The sequence below is a fragment of the Plasmodium gonderi genome (assembly GCF_002157705.1).
Source record: "Plasmodium gonderi DNA, contig: Chr13, whole genome shotgun sequence".
NCBI classification, from domain to species: Eukaryota; Apicomplexa; class Aconoidasida; order Haemosporida; family Plasmodiidae; genus Plasmodium; species Plasmodium gonderi.
The window spans coordinates 1,337,881-1,365,840 of NW_021628938.1; the positions used below are offsets into that span (position 1 = coordinate 1,337,881).

The 27,960-nt window shown below is 30.6% G+C and overlaps 5 protein-coding genes across 5 annotated transcripts; 4 read left to right on the plus strand and 1 right to left on the minus strand.

Moving 5' to 3' along the window:
* Positions 1–576: 576 nt before the first annotated feature.
* On the minus strand, positions 577–6,511 carry PGO_132380 (hypothetical protein, conserved; the record flags this gene model as incomplete). Its single annotated transcript, XM_028689754.1, has 2 exons — positions 577–5,816; positions 6,055–6,511. 2 exons carry the CDS (start codon positions 6,509–6,511, stop codon positions 577–579), a joined length of 5,697 nt encoding a protein of 1,898 aa, XP_028545555.1.
* A 6,725-nt stretch (positions 6,512–13,236) lies between these two features.
* PGO_132390 (phosphoenolpyruvate carboxylase) lies at positions 13,237–16,851 on the plus strand (the record flags this gene model as incomplete). The annotated part of the gene is made up of 1 exon (XM_028689755.1): positions 13,237–16,851. One exon carries the CDS (start codon positions 13,237–13,239, stop codon positions 16,849–16,851), a length of 3,615 nt encoding a protein of 1,204 aa, XP_028545556.1.
* Positions 16,852–17,752: 901 nt separating this feature from the next.
* PGO_132400 (conserved Plasmodium protein, unknown function) lies at positions 17,753–22,099 on the plus strand (the record flags this gene model as incomplete). The annotated part of the gene is made up of 1 exon (XM_028689756.1): positions 17,753–22,099. One exon carries the CDS (start codon positions 17,753–17,755, stop codon positions 22,097–22,099), a length of 4,347 nt encoding a protein of 1,448 aa, XP_028545557.1.
* Positions 22,100–23,490: 1,391 nt separating this feature from the next.
* Positions 23,491–25,455, plus strand: PGO_132410 (ATP-binding cassette sub-family G member 2; the record flags this gene model as incomplete). The annotated part of the gene is made up of 1 exon (XM_028689757.1): positions 23,491–25,455. One exon carries the CDS (start codon positions 23,491–23,493, stop codon positions 25,453–25,455), a length of 1,965 nt encoding a protein of 654 aa, XP_028545558.1.
* A 1,180-nt stretch (positions 25,456–26,635) lies between these two features.
* PGO_132420 (dynein-associated protein) lies at positions 26,636–27,683 on the plus strand (the record flags this gene model as incomplete). The annotated part of the gene is made up of 3 exons (XM_028689758.1): positions 26,636–26,744; positions 27,044–27,262; positions 27,565–27,683. 3 exons carry the CDS (start codon positions 26,636–26,638, stop codon positions 27,681–27,683), a joined length of 447 nt encoding a protein of 148 aa, XP_028545559.1.
* Positions 27,684–27,960: the final 277 nt, after the last annotated feature.

A 27,960-nucleotide genomic window follows, 5' to 3' on the forward strand; every position in this document is an offset into this window, starting at 1 on the left:
TTTTTTTTTTTCTCGAAAAATTGAGAGTAATTTAATTTTCCCTCCACTTTTTTATAGTATTCTTTGAATTTTTTTTTTTTTTTTTTTCCAACATATTTTTCATTTTTTTTTATTGATTTATTTTGTATTTTCTCTTTTGTTGCATATTTGCACACAAATGAATTTTCAAAACAGTGTAAAATTAAAAAACTTAAGTAAAATTTAGGGGAAAATGAATATGTGGTATATATATGCTCGTTTGTATAAATATACCACCTACACATGTAACGATGAAAGTGTACATATTTCTGCATGTACACATTATACAAATCTATAGAAACAAAAATTAGAAATTTAAAATATACACAATTGAAATTAAACAGATCCTTGAACTGAAGAAAAATAAAACGTACAAAAGTGTACGAAAAAAAAAAAAAAAATGGTACATAAAAAAAATACTGACTGTGTGTGTATATATTAGCATCCATAGGTGCAAAAAAAAAAAAAAAAAAAAAAAAAAAATACGAACGGATTTAAAAAATCGATTATAACACTAATCGGGGGTCATATAAATATCTAATCAATAAAAATGTGGAATTACAAAATGGATGTAGTCTTAACAAACGAAACTGTCGTGTCCATCGGATTCACGCTACAGTACATTCGCGATGGGGTGTTGTAAAGAGTATCACTGAAGCTATAGTCAACATAATCTATAATGCACTCTTGAATGTTCTGTTCCTTATTGTAGGAATGTAGAAGGAGAGACAATTTATCTTTGCTTATTATATTCTTTTCATCACCTGTTTGGGATGCCTGAGACTCGTTTTTTTTTATTTTTACAGATATACCCAAACTCTGGTAAGGGTTATTAATCACGTTATTTTTTGGATTTTTTGAACTTTTGGATTTTAAAGTTTTGTTTAAATTTTTGGAAGAAATGGATTTATTTATTTTTTGAAATTTGGAGCTACTACTACTTCCTTTTTTATCAAATACGTTATTTTTACTGCTTTCATTTAGATATATGTTTTTTATAAAATTGTAAAAATATTTTTCATATTTTGGTTTGATAATAATTTCTTTCTCTTCCGATTCCAGAATGGTATTTATCAAATTAAAAATTATTTTTTCATTTAAATTATTGTTAAAAATTCTATATAACCACACTGCTTTGTTAAACACTTCTTCACACTTCTCAAATAGAAGAAATAATTTTTTATTAAAAATTATTTTATATCTATTTTTATATATTCTCTTAATGTCCTCTGAAAAGTCCGTACCATCGTAGGAAGTTTTCTTTTTCTTTTTTTCCGTATCAACTGAATAATTTTTAAAATAATTCTCCTCTTTGTTAATGTTAAAGCTACTGTTTTTGTAGCCTGCCTTCTCTTCACTGAAACAAAAATCAACATTATCGCTACTGTTTCTTTCTGAATCGTTCGCATTTTCCTGTGTCTTTATGTTATTCGAAATCGTGTTGTTTAATGCAATGGTTGTAACTTGGATGGGGCTAATTTGGTTCAAATCATTACCACCATTAAGTCCTTCTTCTCCTACATTAATCTTACCACCATCCGGGTTCTCCTCCTGTTCCCCCATATTATTACCTTTCCTGGAAATCAAGTTTACATTTCCATCACTATTATTCCTATGATCCATTAGAAAATCACTATTGTGCGTATTTTCTGCAGGTGATGTGGGGTCTCTAACCTCTCCGTTCAATTTGGAGAGATGGGAAACAACATCACTACCATTATTATCTTCATCTTTAATGATCAAATTAGAAGGTTTCTTCGGTGTGTTATCATCAAAATCGTTCTTGTATCTTTCTCTGCCCTTGATTAATTCTGATGAATTACTTTTGTTTATGATGTGTTTCAAAAATGTCTTATCATTGCTATCGTTCCTGGTGTGGTTATTGTTGCTGTTATTTTTGATACTGCTTCTACAATCTTCTCCTACTCCTCCTTCTCCATCATCAGTATTGTTATCCTTTTTACTTTTTTTTTTTTTTTTTTTTTTTTTTTTCCTGTGAATATGTTTTATAATGCTAAACATTTTGGAAAGAATCTCCTGAATCTTGCGAATATAAATCAACTTGGAATTCATTATGGAATTTATATATGATATAAAAAATACCTTAAATGCACAATCTAGTAAATCTATAATGTTCAAATTTAGCAAATTGTCCAAATTTAATTCTCCCACGAAAAAAGTGTTTAATGGACATTTTATCTTTTTTATATAGCTATAGTTATTTTTTACATAATCAAACATTCGCTTTAGATAATCGTCCTTTTCCTCGTCCATACCAACACAGGAATTACCATCAATAGTGCTGATGGAAATAGTAGAACCCTTTTTGTAATACTTATCTTCTATTTCTTTGCATTTCTCCTTTATATATCCCAAGTCAACATTGACAAAATAGCTATCTTTTATGCACCTGTAGTAGTGTTTCAACACATTTTGAGAAGTGTAAATAAAGTTCCCTATATTATTTCTATACCATTTTATAAAATCATTATAATTATAAATATCTTTATTATTATTATTTTTCAAAAGTTCATGAATTAACGTTATCATATCATCTTGATCATTCACATCTTTCGTTCCTCCATTATTTTTAGTTATAAATAATTCCATGTTGTTTAATGGATATGGAAAAAAATTTGAAATCATCAAATTGTTCTTTTCTCCTATTGGGATTCCACTTCCACTCTGTCTTTGCGTCTTCCCAAAAAAAACGTTTCCTCCATCAGCTATACTACTATTACCACTAGTGTTGATATTCACATTACTAGTCTGGTTTATATTCACGTTACTTGTAGGATAATTGTTTTCATTACAACTTGCACTACCGCTCGTATGGATACTAGTAGGTGGAACAACCTCGGATGTACCATATTGACAACTACGTGGAATAGAGTCCAAACTACCTTTACTGTAATCTGCTTCCAAATTGGATGAGCTGTTTTCATTTTTACTTCCTAAAAACCTCTTGTTTGAAAAACTACTGCTATCATTCATTTCACATGAATAGAAGACATTTTCATCTGATGTATTTTTTCTAAAAAATGTAGAAATACTATTGCTCTTACTTTGAGAAGCAGTTCCAAGGGGTTCGTTCTCATTTATATTGGAAAGACTATCATAATTTGAATTGTCCTTTAATAATGAATTATCATCACTGTCGTTACAAAAAAAACTTAATGTTTTTTTTTGCTTCAAATGATCTTTCATTTCATTAATTTTAAACTGTTGAGTTGATATATTCAAAGCTTTTATATATTGAGAAAGGATAGAACAACTGTAGGAATATATATTTAATGGACCATACGACAGGTATAAATAATCACTAAATATGTATTCGTTATTTTCATATTTATTTCTTATATTATCAAAAAACTGATTCCATATATAATAAAATGTTTTTATATTACTCGCATGACTAATCAAATAAAAAAATAAAATCGTTATTTTTTCTTCATGATGACATAAAAAATATTTTTCTTTAATTTTTAAAAAGTCTGTAACAATTTCTTCTAGCTTTATCTCTGCACCTTTTTCTTCGTTCCTTTGAGTACTTTTTTCATTATTTCGATATTTTTGTCTTTTCTTTATTACATTTTTCTCTCTTACACGGATGTACTCCTTTCCATTCTTTCCTTTCTTTTCCAAAAAGGAATGATTTATCCTATCAGAAAAGTTATCTCCCTTTTTCAAAACAAAGTACACTTCTTTTGTCTTGTTCTGGTATAGATTGTTGTATCCACTATTGGTGGTTTGTGGGAATAATTCTCCATCAACTTTTCTGATAAAGAGGCTATTTCCAGGGTTATTTCCTCGACCGTTACCAACACTGTATTTAATACTGTTTTCGACACCGGTTTCTACACTGTTTGCAATCCCTTTGGTAGCACCGATATACATGGGTGCATTATCAGCATCATAAAAACATTCATCGTAACTACTTCTCCTTGAGAATAAGGATGAATGGGAAACCCGTCTAGGGTGGAATTTGTTTCTATGCATTTTCTTTCCTCGAGGCCACTCATAAATCCTCTTTTTGTTACTGCTAAACATGTTGTTTAGAACTTTATCAATGTAATATCTTGTTGAATCTTCTTCTATGTTAAAACAACTATAGGTTCCTATATCTCCATCCCTCAACCATTCCTTATTTTTTAGTGATATATACTCCATTAGATAATGTTGAACCAAGGGCATCATCCCGTTGCTATAACATTTGTTATTGTTATTTCTTTTTTTTTTTAACTCCAATAATTCATTGTAATATAGCCTCAAAATGTTTTTTAGTAAGTAACTATTTTTCCCTTTATATTTATCATTGTTAATGAATCTAATTTTCCAAACGTTCATAATTTTTTTTTTTTTTTTTTTTTTTTCTTGTTCACTGTTCTTTAAGTTGTTACCCATTGTGTTCAGGTTGTGAGTCGTGTTATTCTGATTAGTAGTAATATTTTTCTGTGAGATTTTCCCTAATATTTTGTGTTCCATATTGCTTATAAAATTTAACACATAAATAGACACAAAGGGATTGTTGTTCTCATTCTTGGAAAAATTTTTTTGATTTCTCAAATTTTTGTACAATCGATTTATTTCTTCAAACGTAGATTTTCTTTTGGATTTTCCATTTTCTTCATTTGATTCATAATTACTGCTGTACGTAATGGTTGGACGTGGATAAAATAACAGAGAGGAATCAGAATAATCTGGGCGAAAATTTTCATTTTCTTCCGCTGAATTACCATACCCTGCATCATCTGATAATATATCTAATAATTTAATTTTTTTATAATCATTTAAATAGTAATAACTTGGTTTATTAAAAACATCATTCTTTACATTGAAGAGATAATTGCGTATGGTTATGCCGTTTTCCATTCCTCCACACTTTTCCATAACCCATTTCAAACAGTTATTGTTCTCACTACAATCGTTTCTGTTATTATAAATATTATTCTTATCTTTAACAAAACAACAGAGAAATATTCTTCTCCCATAAAATTTTTTCTTTTTAATACAGTTATGAATATTATTTAAATAAATGTATTGGAAAACATTTTTATTGTAGCAATTTTTTTTATATCTGTTTGTGAAAACATATATTTTCTTATTTTTATAAATTTCCTTTTTTCTTTTTTTTCTCTTCCTCGCTGTCATTTTTAATATGTCATATTTTTTATTTTTTAAATTCATACTTCTCAGCATATGGCAACAGTGTGGTTTGTCAATCAAATATATATTTTTTATATGCATATTTATCTTATATATATTTTTCCCTTTTAAATTGGACAAATAAATGAATAGGGAAAATAATGATACCAGTTGATCATAAGAAAAACATTTAAAATAGTTAAAAAATTTAAATGAGTTGTAATTCACTTCGAATCCCGTTCCTTTGTAAAGTGAAATGTAATTTCCATTGTCCAGCCTCCCATTATTCCTTTCGTTTATTATATCTCTTGATGAAGTACTTCCTAGAAAAGATGTTGCTAGTGGGGAACTTCCAGAATCGATTCCATTTCTATTATCATCTCGAAAATCCTCCACATTATTCTTCCTGTGAATTCTAATGTACGGGTTTACACATTGGAAGTACGTGTAATCGCTTGTGTAAAAATGTCCATGGTATATGTAACAATTCTTATCCATTACAACAAAGGTGGGAAGGGATATTTCCAACTCACTTAGTGCTTGCTTTAGTGCGTTCAAAATTAAATTACTTATGGAATGATTCTCTATAACAATGTACTGTTCCTCCTCGGGGTTACTCCTGTCTATGATTTCCAGTTCCACATATTCGTTCACTAGTGAGGACGGGGAAGGGGAGGTTATGTCAGAACAATGGGATGAAAATGAAACGATTGCGGATGAGCTTGCACAAAAAACAAATAAGTGAATAAATTAAGCGAATCATTGCATGTCGTGATATACACAAGGCCAGCTAGCTGTGCTATTGTGTACACAAATTGGTCAGGTAAAATGACAGTAAAAAAAAAAAAAAAAAAAAATATATATATATATATATATTACCAAAAAAAAATCGCTGTATGGGAAACGTCCTAGCGGGGAAGAGAACAATCTCGGGACAATTTAAATTTCCATGGAGACAATAAAACGAATTGACAATTGTCACATTTTTATTATAAGCATAAGAATTATCATTAAAGTTAAAAGGGATAACATTTTGGCATTTATTATGGGGGTAATATATATAATTTAATTTTATACAATATTCTTTTTTTGTTGCAACCTTTTTTAAAAAATTACATGTATCATCAACTGCTATAAATAAAGAAAGTGGAGATAATGGTTTGCTCCCTTTCTCAATATTTATGAAGGCATATTTCTCTTCATATTTTCTCTTCGTCTCTATAATATTCAATTTTTTTAAGCTTACTAGGATATCTTTTGTAAAAATTTCAAAGTCACTCAGTCTTGTGAAATCTGTGTAATCATCCTTATAAATGGTTTCCAGTTTGTTCCTTTCTATATAATTCATTTTCCCCTAATTTTGTCACGCTGCGTTTGGGATTATATGGTGATGCATGCGTTTGTGCCTCCGTTCGTGTCTGTGCCTATTTGTGTGTGTGTGCATATCCCTTTTTGAGAAAGTTCTTTGCTTTGTTTAGTTTTATTTTTTTTTCCTTGATACATATTTTTAACCTTTATTTACCTTTTGCGTTTCACAAACATATAAAAAGGCTCAATGTCATTCAATTTGGCCAAAGCGTGAAACTCAGGATGAAATGCATGACATATGACGTGGGTACATTTGCCTTTCATACTTTTTGGTGAGCCAAAGCTGATTGGTGTGCGTGTACACTTTGCCATACGGGGAGGGAAAAAAAGAAAAAATCATACTCATAATTAAAATCAGAATTGAAGCGCAGAAAAAATCAAGCAAACGATAAAAATAAAGATAAGGCAAAGGTGAAGCAAAGATGAGCGCATATAAAGCTAGGAACCAATAAGGGAAAAACAGAGCTAAATTGACGAAAAAATGGAGGAATAACAAAGGTAAATCGACGAAAAAATGGAGTAAAAACAAGGCTAAATTGACAAAAAAAATGAAGGCAAAATAATGATAAAATAAAAATAGGATAAAAACAAGCACACGTAAGGCAAAGCAAAATAGAAAATAAATTTGCAAACAAAAGAGAAATTCAAAGACTAAACGAGTGGGGGTAGGAGAATGGCGTAACATTAAGCGTACAGCACATGCATAAAATATAGTTTTTTATATCCATAGGATAATCATGGGGAGCCTGTGAGTTAAGGAAACAAAATGAACACGCAACTAATAATATAGTGTCACGCATCAATGAATAGGAAATTTGCAATACATTTGGTGAACCCACTATAACAAGGTTAAAAAAAATGCTGGCCAAGAATTGCGAAATTTTTAACACAGTTAAATAACGGAGTCATCTATTTTATTTGTGTATCACTTATATATTTACATATTTGCATACTTACATATTTGCATAATTGCATACTTACATATTTGCATAATTGCATACTTACATATTTGCATAATTGCATACTTACATATTTGCATAATTGCATACTTACATATTTGCATAATTGCATACTTACATATTTGCATAATTGCATATTTACATATTTTCATACATGCGTATTCACATACTTGCATATTTGCATACTTTCGTGTTTATTTCATTTTTTGTACTCTTAACATCTGAAATAATTTTTTTTTTTTTTTTTTTTTGTTCCATTTTTGATTCATATTAGCGACATATTCACGGAATAAGCTTAATAAATAATTATTTTACCTTTCAAATGAATGTAACTTGAAAAGACGAATAAAATTTTCTTCAATTTTTTTCAATTTATTCCTTGTGACTAGTGAGAAAATTTTTTTTTTTTTTTTTAAATTGTCACCTTGTATGAACTTTACGTATACCTTTGTGTACCTCTACAAATACATTTTTAATCTTAGCCCTTCCCCCTCCCCCAGAGTTACCTATTCACAGACATTAAGCATATTGGAAAATGGGTAGTGAGAGGAGGAGGGATCCTTTTTTTAAAAAGTATTACAACCTAATTGAAAACTATGAAATCGAAGCAGTGGTAACATCCGGATAAACGCAAACATTTCATAGCATATTTTTTTAAACAATTTTACGGGGTTCTGAAAATGTGCTAGAAGAAAAGTAGCTCATTTTCTGCATCTTGTTACATATCCTTTGAGGATTCATGGCCCTATTAACAATGGTTCGTATGTGTATATGTGGAATATGTGTTGTAAGGAATTATTGCCAGGTCAATGTGGTAGAGAAAAAATGGCTACCCAAAATTGCCCTCTCCAAACCGATAAAATAATGAAAAGAAAAATCACATGTTTTATAGAATTGACATAAAAAAATTAACTTCACATTTTGAGCATATATGGATATTTGTTTATGTCTATACAATTTTACAAGGGAGTAAAGTATTTTATATATTCAAAGCATTCGAGATAAAAAAAAAAAAAAAAAAAAAACAGCTCTTAAAAAAAATAAAAAAAAATATGAGACGCAAAATTTACAATCATGCAAATCTTACATTTTTTACACATTTTCTCGTTGCAAGGTTGTTTCTGGGGAATATTACATCGTGTGAATCGCAGAACAGGAGCACACAACTAAACATTTCCAGCCCCAAGGGGATGTAATTAAAAGTTGAAAAAAGAAAAAAAAAGAAAAAAAATGAAAAAAAATGAAAAAAAAAGAAAAAAAATGAAAAAAAATGAAAAAAAATGAAAAAAAATGAAAAAAAATGAAAACTCCGTATTGGGGGACCGTACCCCTTCACTTTTTATTTAACCTGTCCAATTGTTTTTTTTTCTTATTTTCTTATTTGTTCATTTCTCTACTCGTTTATTCACGTGTTTATTCACGTGTTTATTCACGTGTTTACCCATTTGTTTGCCCATTTGTTTACTCATTACTTTTACGCATTTTTTTTTTTTTTTCCTGCATCCATTTGCTCAGTCTCTATTCTCAAATTACTTGCTCGTCACGCGCACGCACGCAAAAGTATATGTATATGTGCATATATATATAGACGTGTTTTCCAAGTGCGAAGGACTAAAAAGGGGAAGATAGGTTTTAGATTAACTTGAAAAATTGTGGGGGCACATATGCAAATGTTCTGAAAACAACTCCCTACAAATGTTGCTGTTGCATTTAGGACATATAAACTTGGAATTCTCCTTCAACTTGAGCATTAAATTTGATCTTAAATAATTGTCATTTTTAGACATGCCAATATAGTTTGTGTGCAAAAAGTTTAATTCCTGTTCGTTAAAATTCATCTTACAAGGGGAGAAAATGCCGGGACAGACAGAAATATGCACATGTACATAAAAGTTTATATTTTTTATTTCTCTTTTTTTTTTGCCAAAAATATTTTCCAAACCCTCCACTACACAAAATGCACAAACAGGGTAGGGAGAGAGGGAAATTATCAAATGGAAGAATCTTTAAAAAATTAATAAATTTTTTTTTTTTTTTAAAAAGGGGGGATATGACAATATATAGTAAATAACATAGGGGTGGGGGTGAAGGAAAATAAAAAAAAAAAAAAAAAAAAAAGGAGTTGGTAAAAAAGGGTGCCCACAGAGCTCTGATTATTTGATACGCTTAAAAGTTGCAGTTATTGAGGAATCCATATCATGAGGATGATATAGATATTCCCAATTTTTGCAGGATAGACATTCCAGATTTTCTCCTAATTTCACAGGATAGTCATTCCAAATTTTATTTAATATCGCAGGATAGTAATTCCAAATTTTATTTAATATCGCAGGATAGTAATTCCAAATTTTATTTAATATCGCAGGATAGTAATTCCAAATTTTATTTAATATCGCAGGATAGTAATTCCAAATTTTATTTAATCTCGCTGAATGGACGTATTTTTTCTTGCTTATGTGTATGTGAATGTTTGAATTAGTTTTCAACTTTAATAAAAAAAAAAAAAAATAAATAAATAAAAAAGGTAAAATATCTGAGTAAAAAAACTTACACACAAATATGGCCTAAATAGCTGTCTAAACAACTGCATAAGTAAATGCATTATAATATTAACATGGAAAAAAATGAATAAACGAAGAGAATAGATGTTAGCCATATTTTGCTCCTTTTTACAAATTTAAAAGAAGGATATTACACCTCATGAGTTTGAATTCATATGCATGAAGAGGGAGAGAGAGAGAGAGAGAGAGGGAGAGAAAAAAAAAAAAAAAAAAAAAAAAAAAAAGACCTATAAAATGGCATGTGTGAGATAAGTAAATTAACTTAGTATAATAGTCTTACCCAAATGAAACATATTTACAACGCAAACAGATCAGAGAGGTGAGAGGTAAGAGGTAAGAGAAAAGGAATTAAACTCTTGTTACACCTTTGATGACATATAACCAAAAATGAGTTACATAAAAGATATATTTTGCTCAACCAATAAGTATCGAACCATATTTTACACATTTGAGATGAATTAATCTATTAATTTTGAATTTTATTCGTACCAAAAGAATATCTTATAAGGAAATATCACCAAACCGAGCATATATTTTCTCCTTAAAATGTAGAATTTATGTAACTCATACATATGTATGTTGATGAATACATTAAGAGAACAAAAAATAATCAGGAGAGCTCTCTTCCCTTTCCCCTGACTTTTTTTTTTTTTTTTTTTTTCCCATAAAAATGAACATCATTTTTAACTATTTGTTAAAAAGGATTTAATGAAGAAAAGGACTTGTTTCACTTCTTAAAGTTTTAAAAAAAAAAAGATCCTTTTGTTTTTTAAGTGTTTAATTGTTGTGCGTATTGGTTTAGGGTTTAATTTGGTTTGTCGAAGTTTTTTTTTTTTTTTTTTTTTTTAAGTGAATATTAATAAAAAAAAAAAAAAAAGATCTGAAAAGGAGTTACACAGGTCTACAATTTTGTAAGCAGGTACTTTTGTTGATATGCATACGTACGCATGCGTGTGTCTATTTCAACATGCACATTTATGTGTGTAATTATTTTCTAAAACGAATGAGAGTGAAGAAAAGTGTCATATTAATTATGTGTGGGGAGAGAGAGAAAGAAAAAAAAAAAAAAAAAAAAAAAAATATATAAATATGAAAAGCTTGAAACGTCTGAATGACCGAAAGAAATTGTCAGCCTTTCCACCAGCTTCTTGAATTACCTTGTGTCATCTGTTCAAAATAAAATTTTTACCATTTCCTCTTTTTGCCACATTCTTTTGGAAAAAAAAAAAAAACCTTTACCTTCATGTCACATGTTTTTTTTTTTTCTCTGTCTATCACTGTAGTAGCCTTCAAGGCGATGGGTCCAGTATATCACGGTGCACTTTTATTTGCTCATGCATAAATTCTTATGTACGTATGTATATATATATATATGTATATATCTGTATATGTATGTGTGTGTATGTACTCATGTATGTATTTTTATATGCTTACACGTATTATGTCCCTGTTACACAAAATTGCAAAAATTGAGGGAAAAAAAAAAAAAAAGGTAGGAAACGGAAGGATCGTAAATTTATTCAAGTGGTTCATTCTTAAAAATTGAAAATTCTACCTCTTCGAAATTCTCTTTCTGAATATGGGCTCTAATTTTTTGGACTGCATTAATTTATGCATCCATGATATCAATAGGGACACACAAAGCCGTTAACTTTTGTTGTTTCGAATTTTGCCATTTTTCACCTTTCATAATTTGTTAATTTGTTAATTTGCTAATTCGCTACTTCACTTCTTTGTTTGGTTGCTAATTTGTTCTCAAAAAAGGGTACACAAAAGAAAAAAAAAAAAAAAAAAGAATAATCTATTTTTTTTTTTTTTTTTTCCCTTCAAGTTTTTACATAATTTTCTTCAATACCTTTTCTCCATCCACTTTTTTCAATTAAAACTTGCTTTTTTTGTGTGTGACTGAGTAGTAGGGATAGGGACTACAAAAAATGTTTGACCTAGTTTACCATTTCTAAGTTCTCCTCTTTTATGACCTCATCTCGATGTTCTGACATGTGTGTTGAGGGAAAGTATTTACAACAAGAAATGTGGGTAAGTAAGTTATATGGTGAGGATTTAGTATTTCTTCGTTAATTTGAGCTTAAATCAGCTGGATTTGCCAATTTTATGATAGCTAAATCTGTGCACAGAGAATTCTATATATTTAATTGCTTCATTAATACATATCTCGACACGCACCATTTTATACATATTTTATCTTCTTCTTCTTTCTTCTTCTTTTTTTTTTTTTTTTTATTTTTTCTTCCCTTCTTCCTTTCTGCTTCTTTTTTCTAAACTCCCCTCAAGGAATTGATAAGGATTTTCATATAATATGGGAGTACCTTTTTTTTGCCCAATCGAATTTTCTTCCCTTTTTTTTTTTTTTTTTTTTTTGTTTTTTCTACCTCATTAATGGTATATTCATTAAACCCGATTTTGCATAACCACATTATCCATTTTCCACTGAACTTGATGTAACCTAGGAATTTTTAAAAAAAAAGGGGTTCATTAATGTTAGTCCAACATTGGAGAGTAGTGCACAAAATATACCTATACATACACAAGTTCATGCTTCCCTTTTCCAAGTCGTCCAAGAGAGTTTTTCTATTTTACATGCAGAAAAATAAGCAAGAATGTGCACATAGAACGTAATTAAGCATAACTACACAATTTTGTTTTATTTACACCAAAAAAATTGCTGTGATAAAGAGGGGGGGGGTGAGGGAAGGACCTACAACAGTTGGATGCAAAATAGTTGGATGCAAAATAGTTGGATGCAAAATAGTTGGATGCAAAATAGTTGGATGCAAAATAGTTGGATGCAAACGAGTTGGATGCAAACGAGTTGGATGCAAACGAGTTGGATGCAAACGAGTTGGATGCAAAATAGTTGGGAAAGACACTGCATCAACCCTGTTACCTGTATTCCCTCGTGCCACTTCTCCTTCAGTGTGACAAATTGGACGTATGAGTGAGACACAAATACCGAAGAAAGCATATCACACTCACTGATATTTGTCTTGTCCCATCCCTGTGCACATTCAGCGTAACCCCATAAGGAACACCACTGTTGAAGCTCGAGAGTTTTTTTCCTAATTTTTCTTAAAACGTGTGATATTCCTTTTACTCAAAGTGAGAACTTGGGATAGCCCAAAATATCTCTACTTTCTTCAAAATAATTCGAGAAATCTTAATCATAAATGAAGGACCAATTGAATATGATGGAGGGATGTGTGAAAGGTGATAATAATAATGAGGAGAATAACGAGAATAATAATAATAATAATGAGAACAATAATGAGAACAATAATGAGAACAATAATGAGAACAATAATGAGAACAATAATGAGAACAATAATGAGAACAATAATGAGAACAATAATGAGAACAATAATGAGAACAATAATGAGGAGAGTAAAGATAGTTGCTATGACTGCAAATTGAAATTCCTAATTGAAGGTAAAATGATGGAAACAAAAAATGTGGTGGATTTTATAAAGCCATTGAAAGATGATATTAAAGCTTTGGATTTTTTACTTTTCGATATGTTAAAAGATAATTTACCACATAATCTTTTCGAAATATTATGTAGAATTCATGATTTGTCAGAAAAATATAGTGAAAATCCAACAGATGAAAATTTTGGAATGTTAAAAAATTGTATATACAAGCTGGATGATTCATATTTAGGAACCATTGTAAATGCTTTTGGTCATATGTGTATTTTATCCAATTTTGCTGAGTGGGCTCATAGAGGAAGAAGACGAAAAGCTTTTGACAAATCCTTCACTCCAAATAATAAAATATATGGTTCTGTTGATGAAACATTGAAAGGAACATTCCACATGTTGATAAACAATGGATTTGACATTAATGAAATATATGAACAACTATGCAATCAGACAATAGATTTTGTACTGACGACTCATCCTACACAAGCTATCCGAACATCCCTTTTGAAAAATTACATTCAATTGGCTGAATTACTATTAAAGCTAGATAATACAGATAAAGAATTATATAAAAAAAAATTATTGTATGATAATTTAAAAACATATTTATTAGCATCATGGAAAACAGATGTTATTAGAAGAATTAAACCAACTCCAATAGATGAAGCAATTTCTCTAGTTGATATTGTAGAAAATTGTATTTTTTATCGAATTCCTAATATTATAAGATATATAGATAATGTATTTTTTGAATATAACATGCCTCCAATTAAGTTGTCCTCAAAAATTTGTTTGTTCTCTTCATGGGCTGGAGGGGATAGAGATGGAAATCCATTTGTTCTTCCAGAAACTACTAGATATGTATGTTACATGAACAAAATAAGAGGATGTGAATTATTTATTCCTATGATTGAAAAATTGATAAGAGATTTAACTCTTCACCATTGTACTCAACACTTTAGAAGTTACGTTAAATTACTAGAAGATGAAGTATCACATTACATTTTTGACAAAGACAGAAAATATTTATCTCAGAAATTTCATTGGTTCTCTCCATTTTCGAAATCAAATAAAAATGAAATATATCGAAGAGCATTACTAGTTGTATGGGCAAAATTAAAAAGTGTTATACATGTATACAAAGCTTTGATTTCATGTCAACCAGTAGATGAAGACTTTGAAAAATTAATGTTTAACAATTCAGATGAATTTGAAGAAATTTTAATGGAATGTTATAAAAGCTTATCCGAGTCTGGAAATTCTCTCATTGCTGAGGGGTACCTAAAGGATGTTATTAGAAATGTGAAAATCTTTGGTCTACATTTAATGAAACTAGATATTAGACAAGAGTCTGAAAAACACATCCAAGCAATGGATTATATATGTAAAAAATTACAAATTAAAAAATATTCCCTCTTGTGTGAAGAAGAAAAAATTGATTTTTTAACCAATATTCTACAATCAAGTAGACCATTAATACCGAATAATATAGAACAAGAAGAAGATGTTCCAAACGACTTTTTAAATGTTACTAAAACATTTGATGTGTGTTCTCAAATTGAGGAAAATGCATTAGGTGCATACATCGTGTCAATGTGTAATCATGCTTCTGACATTTTACTTGTTGAAGTATTCCAGAAAGAGTTAAAAAAAAATGCACAGAGAAAAACACAGAGAGTTGTTCCATTATTAGAAACTATTCAATCTTTGCGAATGTCATGTACCATTTTAGAAAATCTAATTAAAAACCCTTGGTATAAAACTCATTTAAGTACTCATTTTGATAATAAACAAGAAATTATGATTGGATATTCAGATTCAGGGAAAGATGGTGGTAGGTTCACATCTGCATGGGAATTATTTAAAGCACAAGAAAAACTAGTACATATAGGAAAACAATATTCTGTAGAAGTTCGTTTTTTTCATGGTAGAGGCGGTAGTGTTAGTAGAGGTGGAGGCCCACAACATCTAGCCATTTTGTCACAACCAATTGATACTATAAAAAATTACCTAAGAGTAACCATACAAGGAGAAGTTATAGCACAAGATTTTGGACTAAAAGGTATGATGTTAAGATCGATAGAAACATATATGAGCGCCCTTTTGAAATGTTCCATATTACAAAATACAGTTTTGATAAAGGAAGAATGGAGACAACTAATGGATGAAATTAGCGAATTAACAACAAAAGAATACAGACAAGTTGTTTATGAAACTAAAGATTTTGTGAAATATTTCAGATGTGCAACACCACAGGTAGAAATAGGGAAACTGAATTTGGGTTCAAGGCCATCAAAGAGAAAACAAGGAAATGTAGAATCGCTAAGAGCAATCCCTTGGGTTTTCTCATGGACACAAAATCGAATGCATCTACCTGTATGGCTAGGTATTGAGCAAATTTATGATTACCTCATAAGAAATAATAAATTAAAACTCATGCAAGATATGTACAAAAATTGGCCATTCTGTACTAGCTTCTTCAACCTAATTAGTATGGTTATGGCAAAAGCTAGCTTACAAATAGCAGAAGAATATGATATCCTAGTCCCAGACGAATTAAAACACATTGGAAAAATTCTAAGAGAGAAATTAAAAAAAGCCATGGAATTGACATTTCTAGTTACAAATGAAAAAAACTTTTGCGATAACGATCAGCTAACCAAAAGGTCTATTGAGAGTAGAACCAAATGGGTAGCTGTTTGTAACTTGATTCAGATACAAGCACTTAAGCGGCTGAGGGAGCATGAGCAGCAGATGGAGGCACAACAAGGGTTGGAAGAAGAGATGGAAGCACAACAAAGGTTGGAAGAAGAGATGGAAGCACAACACGGGTTGGAAGAAGAGATGGAAGCAGGAGGGAATGTGGAGAAACTTAATAAGGATAAGCACTGTACGAGCCATGATACAATATCAAGTAAAAATTATCATCCTAGTAATGATTTCAACGGAGTTATCGAAAATAGTGAAAGTCTGCAGGGAAAGATGAAAGAAAAACACTTTAATTTAATTAAAAGATCTGAAATGAATTCTATGGATAATAATTACGAGAGTGGTATAAACCAAAACAGGAACTTGCGTATTCATTCTTACTTGAGTAGAAAAAAAAGCAAATTAATAAAAAATCCAAAGTTCCATCCTTTACTAGAATCACACTCTTCTGATTATATACAACATGAGGTTGAGAAAAGCTTTTTTTTTGAAGACCTAAGAAGAATGCAACTTTCGTATGAAAGGTTATCATCCAAGGCACACGATTCGACCTATGACGAGATAACAAAGACGTACATGGATTATACCTCCTTGAATGATGCATTGATAGTATCTATCAAAGCAATAGCGGCAGGAATGCAGAACACTGGTTAGAATGGAGAAGGATTTTGAATTCATGTCTCCTCAGATCGGCATGTTGAAGTTACCACTAGAAGTTCAAGCAAACCTGAGCAGCATTAACCACCTCCCATACTTAAACAGTATTACACATATGTGCATAAATCCACATTTATACGCAATTATAGTATTCTCATTTAGTCGTAGATAAGCTTGGAAAAAAAACATAAAATTTTAAAAAAAATATATTTTTTTTCTTTTTCTTCACACCATTGATGTGTGTCACAAAAAGTAACTTGTAAAGACATTTACATGGATACTGTTGTTATCCAGGTTTTTGTTTTGAACCCAAATGGTGCCGCTCAACTGTAGCAAATAAATACATTAATATTTGAGTGCACACATGTTCGTGTATATGTTAGCTATACATGACGGAAAAAAGGGCGTAGCTCTTCCTTTTCATTTCTTCTTTCTTCTTATTTCTTCTTCTCATTTCTTCTATTTTTTTTTTTTTTTTTCCCCAGTAATAATTATATGGGACGCTCCCGTTTTTTTTTTTTAAAAATCAACAGCTTGATAGAGGTCATGCTGACGAAGCGACTTCACATCGACACCGAACTTAAACATCAATAAGAGATGTAAATAATTCTTTAAAATGTTTAGCAGCTTTTTTTGTTTCTTTACATACGAATAGAAATTCTTGTCAAAAAAAAAAAAAAAAAAAGGGTCGTTCTGGTGGATCTATAAGTATATATATATATATGTATATATATATATATATATATATATATGTAATAAGAGTGTACATTTTATTATGCTCCCACCTCTCCTAACTTCCATAAGGTATCTTACCTGAATCGCATGGTGTATCCCTATTTTGCATATGTTTAAATCCTCTTGTTTAAAAACAGTTTCAAAATGATATGGCGTTGAAATAATGAATCAAGAGAAGGATGAAAAATTCTTCAACGAAAAGCTACAAGAAGAGCTTCAAAGACTTAGGGAATATCCGATAATTCAGGGTATATTAGCACCCCATTTTAATACAGAAAAAAAGGCAAAAAGGAAAATAAAAAATAAAGTAGGATATTTATACAAACTAATTGAATCTCACTGTGTAAATAAAATAATTTGTGATTTTCTTTTTCACAAAAAATGTGGAAAAAGATATATAAAAGTTTACCCTACTATTCCTTTCTTTTCTGTAAAAAAAAAAGTTGAAATTAAAAAAAAAAGTAAAGAACTCGTTGTGACGTTGACAGATAATATTCCATTTAAAATATCATTCCTTTTAATAAATCGAGACAAAGATTTTTTTATCTTTTTAAAAATTACCCATTATGTGAAGAAGGAATCATTAAACAAGTTAGGAAATTCTTCACTCTCCCCCTTCCTAATCTTTGCGTATGATGAATATGTAAGAAGTTTATTACATGGTCATAACCAATATGAGGAAAAATGGAACCATGAAATATGTACACCTGGGATAAGCAAAAAATGTGTGTGTCCAAATGGGGGAATTTCATCTCTCCCTGAATTGGTCAAACTGGATGAGGAAAAGGGTTCCTTAGTATGTAGTATCAGAGGAGATTATCATAAGGAAAGTGAGAACAAATGTGAAGCATTCTCCAGGAGAGGTGCAACAATTTTAAAAAAAAAAAAAAGTATAAAGAAAGGGGATGCAAAAAAATTCGTTGACCATCATCTGCTGTTAATTAACTACAGAAATTGCAATAAGGTAACATACACCACCTTTTTGGATCAATTAGCCATTGCTATATTTAAACATTTCTCACTTGTAGAAAATTCAAACATATTTCGTGAGATTTCTACAAACTCGAATGTTAAAGGAGATCAGCACACCAATCATAATCATGATGGTGAAGAAAAAATTGCCCCTCCTTTGGAAACGTCAAATAGGAGAAGTAGTAAACCCAGAGGAGAGAAAAATGTAAATCAAATTTCTCCATTGCATAAAAAGAGTAGTGGAAGTACTCCACAGAATGATAGAACAAACAAAACATTTCAATCGAAAATGGGTTCCCTCTCAGTAGACAAGAATGGTAATAAGCATTGTGCGAAAACAGCAAGGAAGTTAAAAACTAATATTTTTTTAAAAGTGCGAAAAAAAAATTATAAAATTTGTTCCTCCCATTCGTCTTTTTTGTCGAGCCAAACTGGTCAAATTGGTCAAACTGGTATAACTGACCAAATTGACCAAACTGGTCAAAGCGAGAATAAAGCAAATTCCTTTTTCTCTTTAAGTGAGGCACAAGGTGTGCAACAAATTCCCCATTTGCTAGCGGAACAAAATTGTCGAATTTATATTTACACCAACAAAATAGAAAAGGAAAAAGAAATTTTTTTAACCTTTCATAGTAGGACTAAGTGCTTTTTTGTTTTTATATCTCCTTTTTTGGCATACATAAATGCGAGAAACAGCGAAATTATATGTCTTCACCATATGGGGTGTGGTAAAAATTCGTATAATACCTTCAAAGAGCAGACTATGGAAAACACTTGGATGAAAGCAATGTACCATGAGATAACTCACTTTTTAGAGAAACTGTCTCATTCAATTCATGCCATTTATGAAAAAAACAAAAAGTGTATCAAAAAGCTTCAAAAATATCTCACCAATAGAACATTAAAGGGAAACATCAATTATCTCAGTATGAACAAACATGTACAAACTGAGGAAGCTAGAGGGAGAAAAAAAAAAATATATATATACACCTACACATTTCACACCATAGAGGATAATTTTTTTATGGAAAGGGGAAAAGACTATCCAGAAGGGTGTTTAAAAGGACCTTCAAAAGACCACATACTGACGAAATCGAAATTGTTTCAAAAAGTTAAAAAAATTTTAACAGAATGTAAGAGTTTTAATCAAAATGTGAGATTCAATTTTGTGGAGAAAAAATTGGAAAAAGTATGCTTAAATATGACAGATTTGTTAACATGGTATACGCAATTTCGATTGACCACACGTTGGAACAAAAGAAATGGATATATTTGTGTATACTTCTTCAAAATGGATATATCATTAGATAATAGCAAAAAAGATGAATGTAAAAATGATAGTTTAGTTAATCATCAAACTGGCCATTATTATGAGTCTACAAATCTGCACAATACCAACAAGAACGTAATGTTAAATATCTCCAATCAGAATAAGATGCAATTAATTTGTACCTTTCATGTTGCATCCCCTAGGAATAAAATGTTTAAAATAACAAGAAAATTGTGTGTATTTTTATTCACCCTTTCACATAAATATGAAAAGTTTCCAAATTTAGATCTCCTATACATGTTAAGACATGTTCACCATGCTGTTAGAAAATTTCCATATCTTTACATTTGGTACGCAGAGGGTGTAGTACCCAAACGATTCTTCTCGAATTATGTGTCAGACATGTGTCACGATCATAGGTTGAGGCCACATGCTAGATCATATTTCTCTATGTATTATCAGAATTTATTTTCCCTTCCAAGTGCCTCTAGGTCGGTTATGTTGAAGTTCTTAAAAAGAAAAAGGAAAAAAATGCTCAGGAAATTTTTATTTAAGGGGAAAGAATTTTCTTTCCTTCAAAAAATGCACAAGATACTGTTATATTTTTACCTTTACATTCTAAGAAAATTGTTCAAAAAGTTGTTCAACTGCAAGTGTGCCATTGGTTGTGTTAGACGAGGAAAAGGAATAAATAATAAGGATAAAAAAGAGGTGCATAAAAAAGGCATATTCAGAGAAGGATTGTTACGAAACCAATTCGACGAATTTATTAAAAGAATTAAGATGGAAAAAAAAAAAAAAAAAATTTATTCCCATTTTCGAAATTGCGTGAGCACTTTCCTCAGTCCCCATGAAAAGGATTCTTGTTCTGGTGAAGAAGTAAGTGGAAAGTTGGATACTGTCAAAGAAGAGGATAGCAACGGAAAGCAGAATAAAAATTTTTTTGTTTTGAAACCTGTTTTTATGGATAGGAATTACTGGTTGAGTGAAAGAATAACATCTAAATGGGAGAGAACCCAAAGCAAAGCCAAATATGAGAAGGTCAGTGATTCTTATGCTTACCTCTATAACAGCAACAATCATAGCAACAATTGTGCAAGGACACATAACGACTCTTCTATGAAGGAAAGGGATGTATACACATTTACAGCAGAGAAGACGTATGCCAGTTTGTTCAGTATGAAAAATATGAAAAAATTGGTTCATAAAGTGGGACCACTATTAATCGACAAACTGGAGGAAAAATTTTACGAGAGTGGAAACTTCCTTTTAAATGTAAATACGCATAAAAAGGAATTGCATGGAATAGTAATCCAATTTGAGGAGGAGATAAAAGACATTGTATATTCTATGCGAGAAGCATCGATGACATCAGAAATAATAACACACTGCTCTGAACCAGATGGTACAAATTTACAAAAAATAGATGATAACTCATCACCAAGTCTTAGTGATGAAAATGCTAATAAATTGCTATATCATATATGCAAAAAAAAAAAAAACGTTTATAAAAACTTATCCATTTTTAACATTCCCATTGAATGTGTGAAGAAGGAAAAATTACATCACATTAGGTGGGAAAAAATGAATATTAAAATAGTGAGAGATTTCTTTAGATATGAGAAATGTTCATTTGAGGGATTATTTCAAAAGGGCAAAAGAGGTGGTAGTATTAGTAACATCAATAGTGCACACACAATTAGGTTGAACTATTTGGTCTTTTTTGTAAATGGACACACAACTTTCTGTGTGAATATTTTTTCGAATACGTATAAAAAATGGAATAACTCAAGAGATGCGATTTCACGAGGAAAGGTTTATTTTTTGAATGTATATAAAAACGATTTAATGAAAAATATGTTTATAGAAAGATTTCTTAATTTTTTGGAGGATCTTTTTTCATATGTAGAGGAAATTATTCCCGTTATAAAAAAAAAAAAATGTAAGGTTGATGGGAAAAATAACAGCACTCTTTTGTTTAATGTGTGCAAAATATTTTGCTATGAATTAAAGCAAAGAAAATATGAGTTAAGGAAAATTTACAATCTGCAAAAGGAGGCGCAATTTTATTTATTCCTTTTCACCTTGCCAAGTCAGGCAATTCTTTTTTCTTATTCCATCGATAAGTATGAAAAGGGGGAGAAACAAAATGGCCGTTTATGTAACCCGTTTTTTGTCAAAATTTTGGCGCAGAATAAACATTACGATGTTTTTATAGAAAGAGTAAATTGCAACACACGAGGAGGAGGAGCAGGGGAAAACGTGTAAAAACGGAGGGAGCTAGGGAGGGAAGCAGGTTAGACGGTTTATAGAAGACATGGAAAATTATTTTGGAAAAAAAAATTCTGACCATGTCATAACATTTAAAATAAAAAAAAAAAAAAAAAAAAAAAAAAAAAACACCTACTGCTATTGCTATTGCTACTATCATTACCGTTCATTTTATTTTATTTTTTTTTTGGCCAAATAAGGGGAACACATGCCACAATCTCTTGGGACCCCGTTTTTGCTGCGTTCGTTTGTAGGCTTTTAAAAGAGAATTACTTAACGTGAATGAATTTTATTGAAGTTTTCTCCTTAAGGAGCTACTAGTATTATCTTTTGTTTTGTACTCCTCGCATGCATACATATTGTTAATGTAGCGTTTGTGATTTTTACCTTAACGTGCATAATCTTTATCATTTCTAATTTGTGCTGTGTGGGATATACCCTTCGTCCCGTCATAGCAAAAATAAATAAATAAATAAATAAAATAAAAGGAAAAGAAAAAAGGGAGAAACGTTGAAATGGATAAAAAATAACGTCTATATTTTTATACAAATGCAGTAGTGTACATCCCCCCATTTGTTTTCATAAATTCATGATTATAGGATAGTGAACAATTCTTGCAGTTCTTCCAAGCTCTTGCAATTTTTCCAAAATTTTGCATTTTTTTTTTTTTTGTCATTTGTTCAGAATTTTTAATAGTGGTCAATTTTTTGTTCTAATTCATGTGTAATTGGAAAAAAAAAAAAAAAGAAAAGAAAAAGACAAATTTTAACCTTTTTGTTCATTTCCTGACATTTTGTTTGTTATTTTGGTGTGATATAATACACATAACATTTAATTTTTTTTTTTTTTTTTTTTTTTACAAAAACAAGTGTATGTACAAAAGATTTTCTACATATTGCATGTTTACATGTCCTTAAAGTTATCCCTAAGTGCATTTGCCTACCATGAAACATTAACACATTAGAAACAGAATAAAGTAGCTAAATTTTCAATGGAGAAAATTTAACGAACATTCGGACAAACTTGGAAAACAAGAGATAGCACAAAATTAAAAACCGAAACACGGTTAGGAATGCAAACACTCTTGCAGAACATCCCACAAATATGTATAAAGGCTTCTAGTGTCAGAAGTTTTAAAAAAAAAAAAAAAAAAAAAAAAATACGTGACCAAGAAAAGTATAGCTCAACTGTGAACCGTTAGGGAGAAAAGGGGGTGTACAATACTACAGTTAAGGTATTACCAAGTTGGTTCGTCTTTGAGGGAGAAAACTGATCATTCTCTCTTTCTCACACTGCTGCTTTCTCACACTGCTTCACCCCTTTGACCTGACCAATTTGTAGCACCCGCTATCATCGTCAAGCAGCACTGAATCCGGTGAGCCTCCAAAATGGAGAGCAAAAAGGAAGAGGCAGATTGTGCATACGACAAAATAAAGTATGAATTTTCGGATGTGAAATATACTGTGGATCATGGGAAACTTGAAATTTTACATGGGATCAAGGGTATTTTACTACCGAAAACTATAACAGTAATAATGGGACCAAGTGGTAGTGGGAAAACAACTTTGCTAAATATATTATCCATGAAAGTAACAGATGGTGTAGAAGGAAATTTTTTAATTAACGATACATACAGAACGAAACATATAAAAAGTTACATGGGGTATGTTTTACAAGATGATTATTTTTTTTCACGGTTAACTGTATATGAAACTATTGAATTTACAGCAAAATTGAAATTAGACATAAGAGATAAAAAAAAATTAAGTCAATTGGTTCATTCAGTTTTGGATATAATGAGTCTAACCCATGTTAAGGATACAATAGTTGGAGATGCATTTATAAGAGGGATAAGTGGAGGTCAAAGAAAAAGATTATCAATTGCAAATGAAATTCTGTCAAATCCACCTTTGCTTCTAATGGATGAACCAACAAGTGGATTAGATTCATCATCTGCCTTATCATTAGTTGAATGTATTCAAAGAATAGCGAAAATATCAAACACTACAATCATTTCTTCTTTACATCAACCTAGTAGTCAAGTATTTGCAAAGTTTGATAGACTTATAGCAATAACAAATGGGTATATTATTTATCATGGAAAAACAGCAAATTTGAACAAGTATTTAAAAAAGGTTGGATTCATATGTCCTTGTGGATGGAATGTTGCTGATTATTTAATGGACGTTTTATGCAACAATAAATTTGAAGTCATTTTACTAGAAAATTATAATAAATACCTTAAATACAATAATGAATTAGGGTATTATATGGATATTGATTCTATTGACAATAAGGTAATTCATGATGATTATGATACAATGGTGGATAAACAAATTAATGAAAATAACGAACAATTACAAAGTAGTGAAAAATATGTGAATGAGAAAAAAAAATTAACAAATATATCTATTCAAGAAATAAGCAATACAAGAGAACAAGACTTGGAAAAATTAAAAGCGGTTGAAGTGTTAATATCTTTGCAAGAAAAAAAAACTCCATATTTTAGACAAAGTATCTTTTTATTAATAAGAGGATTAAAAAAAATTATAATGGATGAAATAACCATAGTTAAAGTAATTGATCTGGTAGTTATATTAACATTATTTGGCTTTCTGTGGTCAAAAACGTTTAAAAATGACACGGAAGATGGAATCATTGATACAATTGGTGCAATTTTTTTTATATTATCTTATTGGACATTTTACCCTGCATACCTATCTTTATATTCCTTTCCTTCAGAAAGAGAAGTAATAGCAAAGGAAAGAAACATGAAAACATTTCAAATCAGTAATTATTTCTTTTCAAAAGTTTTTGCAGAATTTATTTTTTTTTTCGTATTAATATCATTTTGGGTTCTAGTCACACATCTTATCCTTTATGGAACCCTTAAATTTGAGGTATACATAAGTTACTGGTTTGTAACTTTGTTAAATGCATTGATTAGTAGTTCCTTGGGATATTTTATATCAACAATTTTCGACAATTTCAGCAAAGCTATTAGTTTTTTATCTGTTGTTTTATTAACTATGACACTTACCAATGGGTTTTATGTAGAAATTTCCAAATTACAAATACCTTTCAGATATTTACAATGGTTATCCTATCAAACATATTCTGCATCAGTTCTTGCAAAAATCAAATTTGATAATGCTATTATTAAATGTTCCTCTGAAAATATGTCTTTCACTTGTCTAGATCAAGGGGTCTTTCCTGGCAGCGTAATAATAGAGAAGAGATTTGCTAAACTTCACATTTCTCGATCCATTTTCATTCTCGTCAGTTTCTACATTATTATCAAGGCAGCAACGTACATATCTCTCAGGTGGTCTCACGCATTGAAGATGAAGTAAGCTCAAGGAAGGGTTTATGTTTAGAGTGTAAGTCGTCATTAGATCTGTATGAAGGTGTGCCAGGACTATGTCAAATCCAAGCTACGTGCATGCGCATAAACATATGTATATATATATATATATATATATATGTATACACAAATAAGTTGGCATACATCACATACCAATTATCCCCTTCCAGCCTGCATGTCTTATGCTCTGTTTCATCATTTTGACACGAGCATGGGTATGAACTCCCTAAATAGAAATCATATGAGCATATAGTATATATGAACATAAAAAAAAGTGCGATATTATTTTTTTTCTATTTTTAAACAAATCGTAATTTTTTTTTTTTTTTTTTTTTTCCCCACATCTCCGTTTCACAACGTCTCTGTTTCTCCACTTCTCCACTTCTCCACTTCGCTACACCTTTACCTTTTCATCCTCCACAATAGTGAAAGAAACACCCCCTTCACATCACCACACACATTTTAAACTTTTCTTTTGAATGAGTGGGAATTTCTTCTCGTCCGATATGCAAGGGAATCCTACCGAACGAATCTTTTTGCTTAATTAAAGTGCTCCTATTAACTCAAAGAATGAACTCAGATAAACTGAATCACAAGGGCTTCTGTGAGAAGACACTTCTCTGTATGCAGCCTTAAGGGAAAAAAAAAAAAAAAAAAAAAAAAAAAAACATGGCACACACACGTACGTAAATTCATGAACATCCCCCTTTGCTTTAATTAAATTGCTCATTTTATCGTCCTTTTTTGAAAAGAGACCGCTGAGATGAGGGGCTTTCGTCCCGTAAGGGAAGATGAACGGCATTTTAGCGTGTTTCCCCCAAATCAATCAATCAATTAAACACACAGACACATACACACGCACATAGACGGGAGGGTGCACATATGTAAACATATTCTTTTTCACATGCACACGTTTCCTAGAGGTGCGCATCTTGACACCATGACTCAGGATAAAATCCCAACCTTAAAATATCTTTCTACAATATTGTCTTTTTTCCATTTTTGCAAGGACAGGTGAAAAGGAAGCAAGTTGTATTAATCGCAAGTTCTTTACCTTTTAGTACTTTTTTTTCTCTCTTTTTTTTTTGTTTCTTTTTTTTATTATTTATTTTTTTTTTTCCTAGGTTCACTTTTTCCCTTTATAAGTGTAAGTACTTCCATTATTCTCTATGTCTCAAATAGTTTACTTGAACGAAGAAAAAACACGGGGTAGGTATATATACCCAAATGGAAACGTATATGTCGGGGATTTTAAAAATGAGAAATTTCATGGGCAAGGTAAGAAGATGTTGTAAAAAAAAAAAAAAAAAAAAGGAAAAGAAAAAGAAATATGGGTGAGGCAAGGGGTAATAACATTATTCATATTGTTATGATGATAATTGTGCTTCTACCATGAGAATTATCTCATCATGATTCATGCCATCTCAATTGTGTGTTCATTCTCTAAGGGGGAAAAATAAGAAAAGCTCCCATTGAGCTTTTCACGTAAATATTCTTCTCCTACTTTTTCTATTTCTTTTTTTTTTTTTTTTTTTTTTTTTCCCCATTTCCACTTCGTTTCCATTTCGGTGCGCTAGGCACTTTAGCCTTTAAGGGAAAGGGGGAATATAAGGGAACTTGGGAAAAAGGAAAACTTGTCCAAGGGCAATACTACTACAGTGATGGGTTACAGTATGAAGAGGAGTGGAAATATCTAATAGACACCCCTTATTTTTATAAGGAACAAATTAACATGAACGAAATTATTTACACAGAAGAAAAGAGAAGTGCCTTTTTGGACAACATTTATGATATAGGTACAAATTTCCTTAAGTCTTATGTTCAACTGTTGTGTTTCATGAGGGTACTTGCTTTAGTTTTTCTCACGTCCGTTTGTTCGTACTTTTTTGGCTAATCACCTTGCTTGTGCACGTGGGTAGCCACATGTGCGAATAAATATGAATATTCATACGTATACGCTTTTTTTTTTTTTTTTTTTTTTTTTTTTTTCCTTTTTGCTTGTCTTATTTTGCATATGGCTAGCCACATATGGAAATAAATATGAACATTCATACGTATATACTTTTTTTTTTTTTTTTTTCACCGCTTCCCATATAAGGCGATGGGTATTGCAAAGTTGAGGACAGTATTGTCTACAATTTTGGAGATGATAAAGAAATCAGAAAGGTGAACGAGAGGGAGAAGAGCTGGATAAAAAATCACTGTGCAAAGTATTAAGAAGAGCTAAGACTGTGCGAAGGGCAGGTGCTTAAGCAAGTGTGCATGTAAATTTGCACAAACACAGATAAGTCTATATATATATATATATATATATATATATGTATATTAACACAGATCACTAAGTAAGCCCCCCCCCCCCTGCTTTATGATTTGCTTCTCATTAAAAGGAGGAGGGGATGTATAGGGAAAAGGAGAAAAAGCGTTTCCTTGTAATGTCATTATTTTTTGCAACTTCTCAAATGGTATACATGATTTCGAATATTTAAAAATTTTT